We start from the raw sequence: 16,134 nt of genomic DNA on the forward strand, positions 1-16,134 counted from the left end.
CTTCCTTCCTTCCTTCCTTCCTTCCTTCCTTCCTTCCTTCCTTCCTTTTTCTCCTCTCTTTCTTCCTTCCTTAACTTTTTTGTTACCTGTGTGTGTAGGAGTGCAGGTGGGCAGCACTCACGTGGGGGCCAGGGGTCAACCGGCAGGACTCCACTCCTGTTACCTTTACGCAGTTTCTGGGGATGGAACTCAGGCCGGCAGGTTTGCACACCAGCGCTAAGCACCATTTCCGCTGGCACTTAAGACCATATCTAAGTTAATTGTGAGTTTTCTCTGTTTTTAATAAATGTTCATGTATCTGTGTAATCGTTATTTTGAAACTGCAGGTCGTGGAGGCTTCGTCATTAAGCTGGGGCACCAGGATAAAAGGCTTCATCGCATGTTTTGTTATAGGAATCCTCTGCTCACTGCTGGTAAGGTTTCCTTCTGCCTGCCTCCTTTTCCTTGTTCTCTGTTATATTCTTTTCCTTTCACCCACTTACTTTTCTCTTTCCTACACCATTGAATTGGTGGATAATGGGGAGGGAGATAGGAGGTAGGGGGGCAGCTGTGTGGCTCTGGTGGTTGCTGGGCTCACGTGCACATGTCCTGTGATTTCCCTTCTATGGTACTCTTCTGCTGTGGGTACCCAGGAAGGGACTCAGCCTCTTTGCAGTGTTTTACACCTTGGGGAACATCGCATCCATTGGGAGGTAACCTTTTTCTTTTCTCTCTTTTCCAGCCTTGCTTTTTATTAGATAATAAAATGCCCATCGTATTTGGGGAGGGGGGAGAGGAGAAGGATGCTCCATATTTTTAAGGATTTGGAAAGAAGGAAGAGAGCTAGTTGGCATATATCACATTCACATGCTCTTCTTTTAAAACACCTATGTCTTAGTTTATCTTTGTGACACCCCTGGGAGAAAGCAGGAATTGTGTGGCCAGTGCTTGACTTGTGAAGGAACTATGGCCCAAAGCATTGGGATGCTTTCTCCAAGGCACATGGTATGGCCAGCCCTCCCTGTGTTGTTTTTACTGCCCTCAGAGACTGAGGTGCAGCTGCTGCTTCTAAAAGGGCTCACCAGGAGAGTGGCCGTGAGACTGGCAACTGGTTATTATGCGTGCCAGACCATCCTGACTTGAGGGTGAGGCTCCTGTGGTGGGGCGTCTGATGGGTGCTTTCCAGAGGAGGTCAGCCATTCAGCCTGCTTCAAGTGAGCAGACATCCTGGGTTGACCTCATTCACTCTGATCCTTCAACTACCCCTGTGCAGATGATGTCAGTCCTGCCTCTGGTGGGAAATGCTGGCCTGACCCTGTCAGAATGGACTTCAGGGACCTGACTGGGGCCATCTTTCCTTCTCCTTCTCTGTCCCTCCCCCATGGTTCTGTAAATAGCTTCAGAGTCCTGTGGGAGAAGGGAGTCCAAGAGTCCAAGTTTTCCCATGTGTGATAATTACTCAGTTGCTGTTGTCTTTTCTCACCTGGCCTTCTTCCTTGTCCTTGTGGCTGTTTTCCCCTCACTGCTTGATTTTGGGCCCACCGGGTAAGCACTGTCACCTCCGGTGGACTCAGGGACTACCAAAGACAGGCCCAGGGGTGCTTAACTCACCAGCCAGGCAGAGACATGAACCAGGCACATCAGAGAAAGGAAGAGAAGCTCGGAGAGCGCCGACTGACAGGATCAGGGGCAGTTTCTTACAGAAGGCCTTACCTGGACAGCTCTTAGCTTTGTCCATCCTCTTCTTACCTCAGTTCCTCCATCCTACTCGGCTGGGTTTCTCCACCCCACTTCTTGCTGCTTTCCACGCACTTTCCTTCTGAGCTATGATCGATCCATGGAGCCCTTGTTTATAGCACACCCCTCCCCCATGTGGCTTCCTGCCCCGTCTTTGCAGATGGAATTCAAACCTCTAAGCACCCCTGTGCTTCTTCTTGGGCCATTTTCTTTGTATGCAGTCCTGCCCAGTTCGACAGCTACCTTGCTCATTTGTTAAATCCTGGCTCTAATGTTGCATCTTGTGTGAAGCTTTGCTGATTACTGCCTCCTTCCTGGAACTGGTGGCCTCCTCCTCCTCCTCTGGGGCTCCTTCTGTCTCATCTATATTTTTGTTAACACTGTCTAAAACACTTGACAAAGGCTGCCTGCATTTCTGCCTCTCTTGTCCCCAATTGAACCCAAACCTCAGCACTGTTTCTGCCTGGTAGAGTGGGTGGTGGAGTATGCCCTTTTCCTCTCCGTCCCCTCTCTCTCTATGTCAGAGAGAGGGTCTCTCTACATAGTCCTGGCTGTCCTTAGGCTAGGCTGGCCTGAAATCCATAGAGGTCTGTCTCTCTGCCTTTCTGAGTGCTGGGATTAGAGATGTGCCCCACCATACCCAGCTGGCCTTACCTTCTCAAACCTTGAATCTTTAGTAAGATGCTGGCCTTCAATAATGTTGCCCTTGAAGCTCTCTCAGATACTGGCTTTTTAAGCTACAATGTGGGTTAAATGTATAGTTTAGAATGAGTATAATTATATACTCAGTTTGCTTACTCCAGAAGAGCTTTTTTTTTTTTTTTTTTTTTTTTTTAATGTATACAGTGTTCTGCCTGCATGTGCACCTGCACAGCAGAAGAGGGCACCAGATCTCACTGTAGATGGCTATAAGCTACCCTGTGGTTGCTGGGAATTGAACTCAGGACCTTTGGAAGAGCAGCTAGTGCTCTTAACCTCTGAGCCATGTCTCCAGCCCCCTTGCTAGCGGTTCTTAATGGGACAGTCTCCATAGCACACGGCAGAGGGAAAGAGTGAAGGGGCATGCTGTTATTTTCTGTTGTTAAGAGGAGTTTCTGACTTGACCCAGAATCTGTTCATACATGTGTGTGATACATGTGTGTGCCTGGTCTCGGCTTCTCACTCTTGTTAGGTAAAGAACTCTCTGAGCTCGGACACTTGAGCTCACAAAATAGCTTAACTTTAAAGAGAGGCAGACATTATAAACAACAACAAAAACTATGGCTTTTACCGAATGCTCAGTAGTTAATGCCATCTGCTGCCGTGTGTATTGAATGTCATCTGTAAGGCGCTCCCACTGTTTGTCCCTTGGGCACTTCACTGGGATCCAGGAAGTGTGACTGAAGCCTGGTGCCTGTACTCGATGTGTCAGGCGTGTGTATCTGCTTCACTGTGATCGCTCTCTTCCACTGGCCAGCTCTCACGTCTCCTTCCTACGCAGTCACTCTAAGGGCTGAACAGATGCGGGCTGAACGCTAGCTCTTTGAATTCCTGTATGATCTTAAATCGGGAAACTGAGCTCTCGTTTTCACAGCTCTGACGCAGGTACAGGATCACCCGTCTCAGAGTTGTTGAAGGGATGGAATGAGTGCTGTATGTGACACCTGGCATTGGGCAGGCATTAAGCTGTAGCAGGTGTTACTCTTACTAAATTTCCTGGAGGCTATGAAAGAAGAGGCATGGGTTTGTTTCTTAAACCCGAGCTTCTCTGGGTAGGTGGTCGAGGAGGTGAAGTAGCACCTCTCAGAGAGAGGGTGACAGACGGCGGTGTGGAGAGAGTGGTGCTACAGTCAAACATGCACGTATGGGCTTGCTCTCGTATTAGTTGGGTGACCTTGGTTATGGACCCCCCTGGGCTTTTTCTTCCTCTCTATAATGAGTGTACTAATGGTCCCTACTTCGTATGTAGGTTCTTGATGGATTTAATGAGGGCACAAAAGACCCGTAACTCCAGTGCTGGGCAAGAGCTATTCCTGCTGGTGCCACAGGCGCTCCTGGGGAGGGGGCTGCATGCCTCCTGTGGCTCTGTTCTAGCCATAATGGCTTGTGTGTTTGCCTCGTAGTACCATCTTCCTCATGGGGCCCATGAAGCAGCTGAAGCGCATGTTTGAGCCCACACGTCTGATTGCCACAATCCTGGTGCTGGTAAGGACAGCTGCTTTCCTGCTCGGCTTTGTAGATGGGAGCCTTTCCTTCCCTTTTTCACACTGGGCATTAAACCTGGTCCCGTGCATACTAGGCAGATGCTCTACTGCTGAGCTACACCCGTTTTAATTCTTCTATTTGAGATGGGCCTTCATAAGTTGTCCAGGCTGGCTTTGAACTTACTGTCCGCTTGCCTCATTCTCCTGAGTGTTAGGATTACAGGCGTGTACTGCCATGTGTGGCTGGAAGGTTTTATTTCTGTCCCACCAACACAGACTGAGACTGTCTTCCTTTCTTCCACCCAGTTATTCACACATCTGTCAAAATCTTTCCAGACCACACTCTCCAGATTCCCAGCATACTTATCAGTATTGTGAGACTTGAACTTGATTGGCCATGCCTCTAATTTTGGTTTAGTTTGTACATCTCTCATTCATTCATAAGAATGTTGTCTAAGGCCATGGTTACGTTTGCTATTTTTTTATGTCTTTTCACAGTTTAGTGCTGGACACAGAGATGTTTAGGGAACACTGATTAAGGAGTTACAGGCAAAAGAGATGAAAGGCAGGGCAGATGGCTGGATCATCTTTTTTTTTTTTCCTTTTTCCAGCTTCAGATGTAGATGGCCTGACAAGCTGTTGTGGAAAGACTCTTCTAAGAAAGGACACAGGGCAGTGTCCGGTGACAGATACATAGATACCAGCCTTCCTGGCTGTGAGGTTGACATCTCTTGTTGACCTTTGTTCTCACACACCTTTTCTCTTCCAGAGGCTAGAACTGACAAGGGCTGAATTACAGAGACTTGTGGTCAATGAAAAGATTGATGATTGAATGATCGGTCCAGAAAGGTGCTTTTATTTGTAGACATTTAGGGCAAACTTAAATGAAGAAGCGTATCCACCCGCCTCTGCTTCCCAGAGTGCCAGGATTACAGGCGTGTGCCACCAGGCCAGGCTTTCTTTTTCTTCATTCTACGTACATTTTTACGGCTGAGTTGGACTTCTTTTCCCATCGTGGTTGTTTGGATGGGTTAAACGCTTTGTGCCACATTGCATTAATTAGTGTTTCCCCTCTTCTAGCTGTGTTTTGCACTTACCCTGTGTTCTGCCTTTTGGGTAAGTGTGAACTTTAGTCTTCTGTGACCTTTTTGGTTTATGTCCCTTGTCACACACCTTCCACTAACTGTCATTTTTTTTCCTCAGTGGGCTAATAAGGGACTTGCGCTCATCTTCTGCATTTTGCAGTCTTTGGCCTTGACATGGTAAGTGACCTCAGTGCCTCTCTCCCTCCCCTGCCCAGCCTCTGACTCTTGGAGGGAAAGGAGAGAACATGGTGTGTTGTGGGTGGGAGGGTTAGGAAAGCCTGGAAGCTCTTCACGTGAAGAGGTATGACCAGTGGGACAGAAGTCAGGCTGCAGAAGCCAGCCAGTTGGCTCAGCCACTGCCAGTAGATGGCATTAGTGGTCTTGAGTGGTCGCCAGAGGCAACTCATGTGTAGCCTCAGCATTTTTGCTGAACTCACGGTCAGTTGTGAGATGTGCAAATATTACTGAGCTACTCATGTCCGGTAAGTGCCTAGATGGTGAAAGCATTATAAATGCTTGTGCAAAGAGCCCAGCAGTCAAATAGACACTACCAGAGAAGGATGCTGGTGAGAAAATCGGTGATTGTGATACAGTGACCATTCCTTAGAAAGACAAAGAGGGCATTGTCAGCTGAGCCCAGGGAGCAGTAGCTAGGGAAATGGAAACCCATGTGGATGTGACATCCGTGTACTCAGTGGAGGCCAGCTGGCTTTGGGGAATTTTAGGTGAAGATGAAATTATAAAGGCCAAGTATAATAAAAGGGTGACCAGAGAAATGGCTTTTTAAAGGCGTGAATGGAACTTAGATTCTTGGTTATTTAAATCTGTGTTTAACATCCGGAGCAGAGGGTGATGGTGTGTATCTAATCTGAGGTATACCCATGTTGCCTTGAAAGTTTAATCTATGAGTAACACTATCTGGCAAAATAGTGTCAGTACAGTGCGGCTGTTCACTTTGGGATAAGATGTCTGCTAGGATACAGAGAAAAGGGAGGCCAGTGGGCATTCTAAATACACTCCTCCTGGTCACCTAGTTAGTAGAAATGGATCTTGAGAATATAAACTAGATCCTGTCTTCGTTTTGGAACTTTGAACTAACACCCTGTCCAAACTGCCTTTCAGAATTTACTGTGTTCAGAAGTAAACAAGCATGTGTGCCTGTGTATGTGGAAAGTGGAAGGTTCAGAAAAGAGTTGGTGCCTGATCAGTATGAGACACATTTTGCCAGTAGATGCTGCAAAAGCCTGGCTTGATGGCTTGTGTTTATACTTTGGCTTCTTTTGGGTGCAGAAACTGGTACCTACATACATATGGTTCGTTTTCAAGCCAGTTCCAAGGAGTCGGCATTCCTCTGGGCTCAGGAAAATGGTGATTGCCTTTGAACTCTTACTGCCACTTGCTTGTGTTAGGTCTGACCGACTTACATCCTGGCTGACACACAGGGCAGGTGTCTCTCCCCTGTGTAGTTTTCTTAACAGGCAGTATGTGGCTTGGGTTCTTGAAGCAATGTACCAGGGTACATTATCATCGATAGAATAGTGTTTTTTGTTTGTTTGTTTTTTGTTTTTTTAGTGGGAGCAGGATAGAAAGTTCATCTCAGCTGGGTGTTGTGGCCCACACCCTTAATCCTAGCACCAGGGAGACAAGAGGCAGGCAGATCTCTGTAAATTTGAGACCAGCCTGGTCTACAAAGCAAGTCGAAGACAGCCATGTTTACAGAGAGAAACCCTGTCTTGAAAAAAAGAAAATCCATCCATCTCACCTGCGTTGAAGTTAAAGTCTCTTGAGAACCTATGATGTGTTAGAACATAACTGTTGAGGATTTTATTTGCCATTTTTGCAAATAGGACTCTGATGCCTTATGGGTGTCTGTTTTAGGTGGTCACTGCTGGCTTGTATAGTTAAGCAGTACCACAAGCATGGCTGAGCTCAGAGGGGTTATGGTTATATGGGCTCTTTTCACGCTTCTCTCTCACAAGGCTACTCACAGGGCACAGTGTTTATGTAACCTTAGGGCCTCAGGAGCTTTCTGCTGGGGGATTTTCCACTGCCCCCATTCAACTTGATCTTTGGTTTGTTTTTCCTTGTAGGTATAGCCTTTCCTTCATACCATTTGCAAGGTAAGACTATGTTGTTGATGACTATTAGTATTTATTATTGATTTATCTTTTAGTTAAACAGCTGTTGTTCCTAAACCAGCTGTATACCCAAATCACCACACAGAGACTAGGATGTATTTAGTTAACATAGAGCACAATGCTGGGCAATAATTACTCCATCTTAAGCCTCCAAGCCCGCATAGCTTCCTCCCATTCAGATTTCCCATATTATACTTGCTTTTAGTCATATCTTAGGTCCGATTCATCTCACCTCGTGGTTCCAAGTCCTCTCCTCTCTGATCTCTCTTCCCTGACTCTCCTCCCATTCACTTCTCTCTCCCCACTTCCGGACCAGGGTGTCCCACCCTATTCTCTCCATTGCTCAGCATTGGCTGGTTGTTTTATTGACAATACAGGGAACAAATGGTGGCATGTTTACACAAACTTGGGAGAGGTGATGCTTAGCATAAGCATCACAAATGTGATGTCTGGATTGGAACCAGATAGTGGTGTAGAGAAATAAGCATTTGAATGAACAAGGGTAAATTGTATACATTCCACAAGAACATTATACCAACACCGTGTATTTTTGGTTTGTGAACCATGATGTGTTTATATAGAGCTTTTAATTTTTTAAAAGGTTTATTTTTATTTTAATGTATATTTTGCCTCCATATATGTATATCTGTGTACCATGTGTGTGCCTTTCCTGTGGAGGTGAGAAGAAGGTGTTGAATCTCCTGGAACTGGAATTAACAGATGGTTGTGAGCTGCCACAGGGCTGTTGGGAATTGAACCTGGGTCCTCTGGAAGAGCAGCAAGTGCTCTTAGCTGCTGAGCCATCTCTCCAGCTCCTGCATACAGCATTTAGTTTGGAGATTTTAGTTTAGTTGCGGAGATTACAAGTTATTTTATTTATCTTTACTAAAAGTCTTTGAGCTAGATAGGCACAGGTCATCCATCTGTTTTACAGACTGGCATGGCAAGGCCCATGGTTCTCCTGACGTCATTATCCACCTAGTGATGTGTTGGCTAGACTCTGAGGTCCTGGTGTTTGGGGCATTCCACACTAAGAGAAAGCTCAGCGGTGCCCGTTAGTATGCCTTTCACCTACAGCTTTGAAGCGACTGAAAGGCGATCAGTTTAGTGTAACTGAGCAAGAGCTGTGGGGTCTGTCATGCTTGCTTGTCTTCTTACAGGGACTCACTCAGGGAAAAACTCGAGCAGAGTCTAAAGGGAAAGCAGAGCCAGGACTCTAGATGACCAGTGCTTCCTTCTTAGTGAGCTTCGTGACTCTGTTGACTACCAAGACCTTAGATGAGACAGTGATGACTGGAGTGGGTGGGGTTGGCTTATCCCCAAGAGGCTTGGGAGTTTGTTAAATAACGCTTTGGTTTGGATGGTCGGCCTTTCACAGTTAGCCCCAGCACCTTCACCTCTGATTCCATTCTAATGAAGCCACTTAATTTTATTCTTCTCAGTCATCTACTCAATAAGAATATTTTTTTTCATGACTGTGTTGAGGACATAAAGAATTGGGCCAAGGCTGAGAAAGGGAGGACGTTATGTCTTGGGCATTCCAGGTCTCCTGCCGACAGTGATTTGAAGGGGCTGGGGAGCACAACCAACAGTCATACAGAGCAAGCCTTTGTGCATGGGTCCCAGCAGAACAACACTTGTGAAATACTGCCTTTGGGTCAGGGAGGAACTTATTCTGAGAAGGATATGGGCAGGGATGTCCTAGGGGTTAGCTTGCTGTGTGAAATCAGCCAAGGTCTTCTGTAACTGAGCATTTAATGAAGGATTTATCAATTTGGCAACAGTTTGACCATATCTTGGTGCCTAAGCCACCTACATAATTTACCGGGCTCAGTGAAAAATGAAATGTGGGCTCTTGCTGGGAGCGGTGCTGCATACCTTTAGTCTCAGCACTGGAGAGGCAGAGGCAGGTGGAGCTCTAAGCAAGTTGCAGGACAGCCAACACTATGCAGAGAAATCCCGTTCTGAAAAATAAACAAGCAAGCAAATAAATTAAATAAATAAATAAATAAATAAATAAATAAATGAATGAATGAATAAATAAATAAATAGAAAAAGAAAGTGTGGTTCCTCTTTTTCAAATTATTAAGAAGTTTAAGATAGTGACATCAAGGTATTAAATCGGTGGACCTTTCTAAGCTCAGTGCCTGGCATAGTCGCAGTTACCCACAGAACTGATGTTGGTGTCTTTCCTCAGGGTTTGTAATTTATTAGGATGGGCGTGTACAAGTGAAGGGAGCGATTTAATTCTTCTTTGAACTAGTGAGCTTTGTAGAGCAGGTAGATGTTTCCTTCAGTGGGGAGGAATCATGAGGTGAGTTTCAAGTGTGGCTTCTGAGATGGTTTTTCTCAGTGTCCACAGAACAGCTGAAAACATCCTGGGACCATGTGAGTTTGTAAAAGAGGTTAAGCAAGGTTAGGTGGGCTCGTGTTCCAGACCCAGCGTTCTAGACCCCGTGTGTGCTGTGGGACCTGGCAGGAGGGGGCTTATTTTGGCCATAACCCCCCTTACTTTACAGAGTACACCTGGGACTTTACTGTGCAGCAGACCTTAAACATAGTGTTTCACTAGAGCCTTTTTAGATTAAGACAAAAGCTTTTTCTTTGACAAATTCTGTATATAGCCCATGCAGGCCTGAGACGTGCAGTCCTTTTGCCTCGGCTCCTGAGTGCTGGCATTTCAGGCATGTGTTGGCAGACACTGCTCCTTGATGGCCTTTGATGTTAAAGTGCATTGCCTGCTCAGGCAGTTGGATTCACTCACCTCCTGTGACCTCTGAGTCCTTAGTTGCCTGCATACCAACAACAGTATCAAACCTGGGGTGAGGGCGACAGCGTTGTGATCCTTCTTACCCAGCCAGGTGGAGCGGAGGAAGAGAAGAGGGGTATGCATGGGCCGTCAGCTGTCTGTCGAGCTCCCGCTCCTTGATTGCCTGAGTTACGCAGGGTCCTGGGCAGTGAGCGCAGCCTGTTAGTGATGTTCAGCGCCTGTGCACAACCCCCTGTGCCAGGGAGCTCCCTCAGACTCTCCTGTTGCTTATGGGCAATGAAGAACAGCCCCGTGACCACACCCTAGCGATGGCAGTGTGTTCTGTGATTGGCTGATGTAGAAATGCAGCAGTCTGCCTCCTTAGTCTCTGATAGTCCACTCTCTCTTCTCATCTTCCTCTGATGATGGTAAGAACTATCATTTGCTACATGCCTAGCACATTTGCCATGCACTAGCCCCCATGACCAGTCTGTAGGGTGAGAAGCCATACCACAACTGACAGATGAGGAATTGAAAAACTCCCAACAGGACCAGTAATTTGCCCAAGAGAAAACCACCAAGAAATGCCGGTGCCACAGTTTGATGGAGTAGGTCTGACCTCACTGTTTCCCCTTCAGCAGCATGGTACCCTGGGAAATGCTCACGAAAGCTCTTTGCCATTCGGAGCCTCTGGAGTGATAACACCCCATTCATCCTCGTGTTTTTCCTTCCTAGGGATGCCGTGAAGAAGTGCTTTGCTGTGTGTCTTACATAGTGCGGTGGCACTGTGGACGGAAGCTGGCTGACAGTTTTGTAAATACCCTCCAAACCTCTGTCTCACAGACACGTGCCTCTTCCTTGCAGCAGCGTGTTGTTTGCGACTGGGACATTTTTGAAGGTCGCCTATGGGAGCAGTCACGAGTCCTAAACTAATGCCTGTGGCGCAGTGGGAGGTTCTGGGGCGTGTAGAAGAGTCTTCTCATGACCCCTTTCCTCTGGACGGTATCCCAGCAAGTTCTCACAGAACATCCTTTGTCTGATGGCAGCAGATAAGCCTCAAGCTCAGGAACCATCAGTTTTCAGGAAGAGGTTATAGCAGTGCAGCAGAAGGACAGAAGTCTGGGGATTTGCCTCTCACCAAGGAAAGCATTGTCGCTGCTCCATATAGCGTCTTCCCCGGTGTTTGAGAACAGGTGATTCTGCCCTTCCTAAGAGCCCAGAAAGCCTGCCCTGGTGACACTGCTCCTCCTCTGGATGGCACCTGCTTGCCGTTCTCAATCACAACCAGCTATGGGATGTATTTCTAATACTCAGTGCAGATTCTTTCTCTTGTTCTCACTCTCCCATGTGTTATGACCTTTTGGAACACTGGTAGATTGAGAGTGAAGTAGCAGCCTAAAAACAGTTTCGTTTTGGACAAGAGCCATCAGAAAGTGAAAAAAAAAAATCTCCCGTGTTCCTTACTCTGTTTATTTTTCTTCACTATTTATAAATAGTTTTACCTTTTTTGATTTTATTTTTCGTTCTTTGCTGGAGTTGGGCCAAGGAAGTGCATGGGAAGAGAGAACCCTTGTGGGGCCAGCAGGAAGTAGGCATGCATGCCAAGCAACTGAAATGCTGCAGCACTGGCACTCAGCCTCGGGGTGGACACTGGAAAGACCCTAGCCTGCAGGTGGTCATGTCTCAGCCTGGTGCCTAACCACGCGCACAGCACTCTTAGGTTGGGGATCTTAACTAGTCCTCAAGAGAGCCACCTGTGGGAGCAGGATTGATGTCTCACCGCAGTCACGGAACCGAGGCTCAGACTGGTTTCCCTATCGCCCGAAGCTCCAGCTGTGCCGGGGTCAAACCAGAGTCTGGGGGCCTCACTGTCAGCCTCAGTCATTATGCTGTGTTTCCTGGCATGGCTCTGGTCAAATCTGTGGGCTGTCATAACCCTGTTCCTTGTTTTATCATCCTGACCTGTACCTTTTTTGATTTCAGCATCTATGTCTTGTACTGTCTTCTACCCACTGCCCTATCTTACCTTTTTGGCAGTGAGGAGGCTCTAGGTGGGAGATCACAGGCTTTGGCCTAATTCCTGCAGCCTGTGGCCAGTTTGCCTCAACAGATTGAGTCTGGACGCATTTTAGTCACTTTTGGACGATTGTCTCCCAGTGTCTTCCCAACTCCTGAATCTTTTTCTTCAGTTGCCTCATCTTTTGGTTGTTTCTGAACCTGCTTTTGTTGGACTGTGGAAGGAAGAAATTTACTTCAAATCTACTAACGTCTCCTACCAAGCCAATAGCATTGATTCAAAAGCAGCTCAGTGAGAGAGGCTAAAGTGGAGAATTAGGACCTCTGACCCTGGCTGTGTTGGTGTCTGTTTCCCCTCCCCACCCCTTGCTCTCCCCAGTTCACTGCCTGGTGACGGGTCATCGCTGTGTTTGAGGAGCGATGGGAACTACTGAGTGACCATTGTAGAGGGAAATGTGGTGCTCAGCCAGGCTCTATCCGGGTGCGGGGAGCCTGCCCTGAGTGCTGTCTTTCCAGCGCTGTGGTCTGTGGGTACTGTACAGAGAGGACCATTGTGCCTTCTGGACCAGGAGAGTACTTCCGACTCAGGAGAGTTGCTTCCGGTCCTCTTGGCCTCCCTGTATTCCAGGCTGTTGGGACGCTGTGAGGGTGGGTCCCTGCTCACTCGGTTCTGTCTCTCTTACTGTCCCTTTTCACAGACCAATCCCGGAGTGAACATTTGTCTCTCCTGCTCCTCAGTATGGCTGCTGCTCAGACCCCAACACCAGGCGTCTTGTCTCGGGGAAGGGTGAAATACTTTCCCAGCTAGGCGTTTACATGGAGATTGTCTCCTTGCTCAGGTGTCGGTGCTGGTCTCACGGTGACTTTATGGAGTATGTCCTAAGTGCCACCTTCCTTCCACACAGTCGCCATAGGCTGAGAGAGCAAGAAATGAAACCATGAACTGCATTCCATATAAAAATACTTTTTAGTATTTCTCTTAGATAATTAGCAGCTGGGCAGTAGCTGAAACAGATATGGAGGGCCGGTCTGTTTTGGTTTTGTTGACGATATCCCTGTGAGTGACAAGTGTTGCAGTATATGGGATGAGACTTGGTGAAATGAATTAGGTGACCCAGTTCAAGAAGTGCACCCCACAGCTGTAGATTTCCTTTCCTGCAGACATTCTATTCCCACCCTCTTGATTTTACTCTTCTTCGGGTAACTTCTCATTATGGTTAGTTACAGGCACTTTAAATTCACAACCAAGCCTAAAACTTACTTTCAGCTAATTAAAAAAAAACAAAAACAAAAACAAAAAAAACCAAAAAAACAAAAACTAGTGTTTAAAGCAGCTTAAAGATCCTTGCTAGACTTTGTTTTGTTTTTAATGCCCCCCCCCCCTTTTTGGAGCTTTAATATGCTATAGCTTGCAGATAACATCCCTTTAAAAGCAAATGAACCAGCTGGGCATGGTGGCAAATGCCTGTACTCCCAGCACTCAGGGAGGCAGAGGCACATGAATCTTTGTGAGTTGGAGGCTAGCCTGGTCTACAAAGCAAGTCCAGGACAGCCAAGGCTACACAGAGAAACCCTGTTTAAAAAAAAAAAAAAAGTGAATAAACAGCTGAAACTCAATGCAAATATAATTTTTTTTTTCCTGGAAGTCTAAGTTGCTTAGAAAGTTTTATTAAACTGGTGCTTAGAGGTTGATCTTAAAGTACCTGCCAGTTCATTTTATGTTTTGAGATCTTGCATGTTGTTAGGCTAAAGAGGGAAGTGGAGTTTCAGTTTGCTCACCCACGATGGTGTATTTAGTTCCACTTTGAGTGTTTCCAGCCCTGCTGTGACGTAAGGGTGACTTGAAGGTAGCTGCTGCTTAAGCTATGCCATTGGCTTGTGAGGTTTCTGTTGCAGTGTGGCAAATGGGGAGTAACAGAGCCTTCATTAAATCATCTGCCAACACAAACTCACATCCGTCTATTCTAGCAGGAGCTGGTAACTGACAGGTAGGCTTGGCTATGTACAGAATGATTGTCTGCAAGTGGCGTGATCTGAAACCAGAGGAAAATAGGTCCAGTAGATAGAAATTCTACCGAAGATGAGAGAGGCCAGCCTACGGCATCATCACAAAACAATCACGGATGCTGTGCACTCAGAATAGTGCCACTACATGTAATAGAGTGCTTGCCTAGCATGCGTGGAGACTGGGGTTCATCCCTGGGAATGCATACACTGGCTATGGTGGTGTGTTTCCTGTAATCCCAACACTTGGGAGGTAGAGACAGGAGGACCTAGAGTACATTAAACCTTACCCTTAAAAAAAAAAAACAAGTTTGATGTTTGGTCCTGTGCACAATGGCTCTATCTGTTAATGCCCAGTTGTTTATTTTTCCTGGCCTTTTTCATTGTGTTTGCTTAACTTGACTAAGGAGAGGGGGAAAATAGCCCCCTGAACTCTGTTCTCTGTAATTCTGATTGTGAAATTGGTAGTGAGGGTATGCAGAAGCCTATGGTGAAGGCACTAGTAGCCTTGTGTAGTTTCTGGGCAACTGGGAACACTCTCCAGCAGTAAAACCAAACTTAAAATGCCCATGGTAGATTTGTATGCCTTCAGAACATTGTACCTGTTCTAAAACAGCTTTTAAAACACTTTGTTTAAAAAAAGAAACAATTTTTATAATTACATAAGTGTAGTTGATTTTGAATGTTATTAATTGCATAACTGAATTTTTGTATTCAGAAATATATTCTTGAATACTGCCTTTTCTCTCTTGATCTATTTCATGTTTTGTTTTTTACTAGCCTGTTTCAGAGAGAAGAGTGTTGCTAGAGAGCACTCTCTTCCTTTCACAATTATTTTTCTCTTTTTCTTTTCTACAATAAATGGTAGCATCTTGATCTTTAATAAATCTAGTGCTGTCTTTTATTCATGTCCGTTTCTCTGGGACTCACGGAACCAAACAACTGTGAGATGATGTCTTAGTGTGTGGTATACATTGTAGATACGTTTAACCTCCTACCCACCGTCTTCCCCCATACACACAGGCAATTGCTTTATAGTCTTCCTCAAATGACTTAGAGTTTGAAATTGAGCTGAGGACCACCAACATTCATTTCTTTCTGACAGTGAATACAGTGTGATCAGCAACTTCATGTTTCCCACCGCCTTGATTTCCCATCCCCTCAAACCATGAGCCAAAACAAACCATTCCTCAAGTAAGTTGCTTCTTGTCAGGTATACTATCATGGCAGTGCTAAAATTAACTGGCACACGGTTCATTATGACTCATCAAAAGATCACATTTCTTCTGTGAATCCAAAGATACTGAAGAGCAGAGGTCCTGAGTTCAATTCCTGGTGACTACATGGTGGCTCAACAACCATCTATAATGTGATCTGGTGCCTTCTCTGGCAAGAAGGTGTACATGCAGATAGAACACTCATATACATAATAAATCTTTAAAAAAAAAAAGGGGGGGGGAACGACTTAGAGGACAGGAAGAAATTCAAGCCAGATCCTAGAGAGAAAAAGCAATATAAATGAAAAGGTCTGTGAAATATATGAGAAGATTAGAAGCACAGAAGAGAAGGCAACGTGGAGGCAAAGTTACTAAGGAAACTGAAATTCTGAAAAAAGTTAAAACCAAAAATGTTAGAAAAAAAAAAACTTCACAAACTAAATAAAACAGTGCAATTGCTGCAGATTGGACCAAGCAGAAAAGTGAATATCAATCAGGGATGGAGCACAGGACTGAGGGAATACTTCATCTGAACATCAATAAAGAGAAGAAAATAGGCGTGACTACAGTGCCCTGTAACTCATAGGTATAATAATGACGCCAAACCTAAGAATTTATAGGAAGTAGATAAGAATCTCTAAGTGCAGATAAACACTGCGGGCATAGAGAATCTATTCAATGAAGTTACAGCAGAAAGTCCCGAAATCTAAAATAAGTAGACATCCAAACACGAGGCATTTAGAAAACCATAAGCATCACCAGAGATTATCTTTTCCCCAATAGTCCAGATAATAAAAACACAAACATTAATATCTATAGGGGAAACACCCACCCACAAAGGCAAAGACTTTAGAATAACAGTGTGCTCTTCTCAGCAACCCTATAAACCAGGAAAGACATGGGGTGATCTATTTTAAGCCCTGAAATTAACTTCCAACCAAGGTTGCTATAGAAAGCTAAGGATGTTTGAAAAGTGTCGCCATAGGCTCCCGTATTTGAACACTTGGGGTGCTGTTTGGGGGCAGT

General features: G+C 45.7%; 1 protein-coding gene across 2 annotated transcripts in view; it reads left to right on the forward strand.

The window, feature by feature from the left end:
• The window catches only part of Sft2d2 (SFT2 domain containing 2), a 20,194-nt gene extending 5,563 nt beyond the window's left edge, over nucleotides 1-14,631 (forward strand). For both annotated transcript variants that reach the window (XM_055624509.1, XM_055624510.1), the window contains 7 exons: nucleotides 327-413; nucleotides 607-692; nucleotides 3,819-3,900; nucleotides 4,980-5,015; nucleotides 5,103-5,161; nucleotides 7,075-7,104; nucleotides 10,607-14,631. In XM_055624509.1, the coding sequence (XP_055480484.1) occupies nucleotides 327-413; nucleotides 607-692; nucleotides 3,819-3,900; nucleotides 4,980-5,015; nucleotides 5,103-5,161; nucleotides 7,075-7,104; nucleotides 10,607-10,646 (420 nt within the window). In that variant the 3' untranslated portion in view covers nucleotides 10,647-14,631. The remainder of the gene's footprint in view (nucleotides 1-326; nucleotides 414-606; nucleotides 693-3,818; nucleotides 3,901-4,979; nucleotides 5,016-5,102; nucleotides 5,162-7,074; nucleotides 7,105-10,606) is intronic.
• The last annotated feature ends 1,503 nt before the right edge of the window (nucleotides 14,632-16,134 follow it).

Source organism: Psammomys obesus, unplaced genomic scaffold (genome assembly GCF_907164565.1).
Source record: "Psammomys obesus unplaced genomic scaffold, mPsaObe1.curated_primary_1811, whole genome shotgun sequence".
Classification (NCBI taxonomy): domain Eukaryota; kingdom Metazoa; phylum Chordata; class Mammalia; order Rodentia; family Muridae; genus Psammomys; species Psammomys obesus.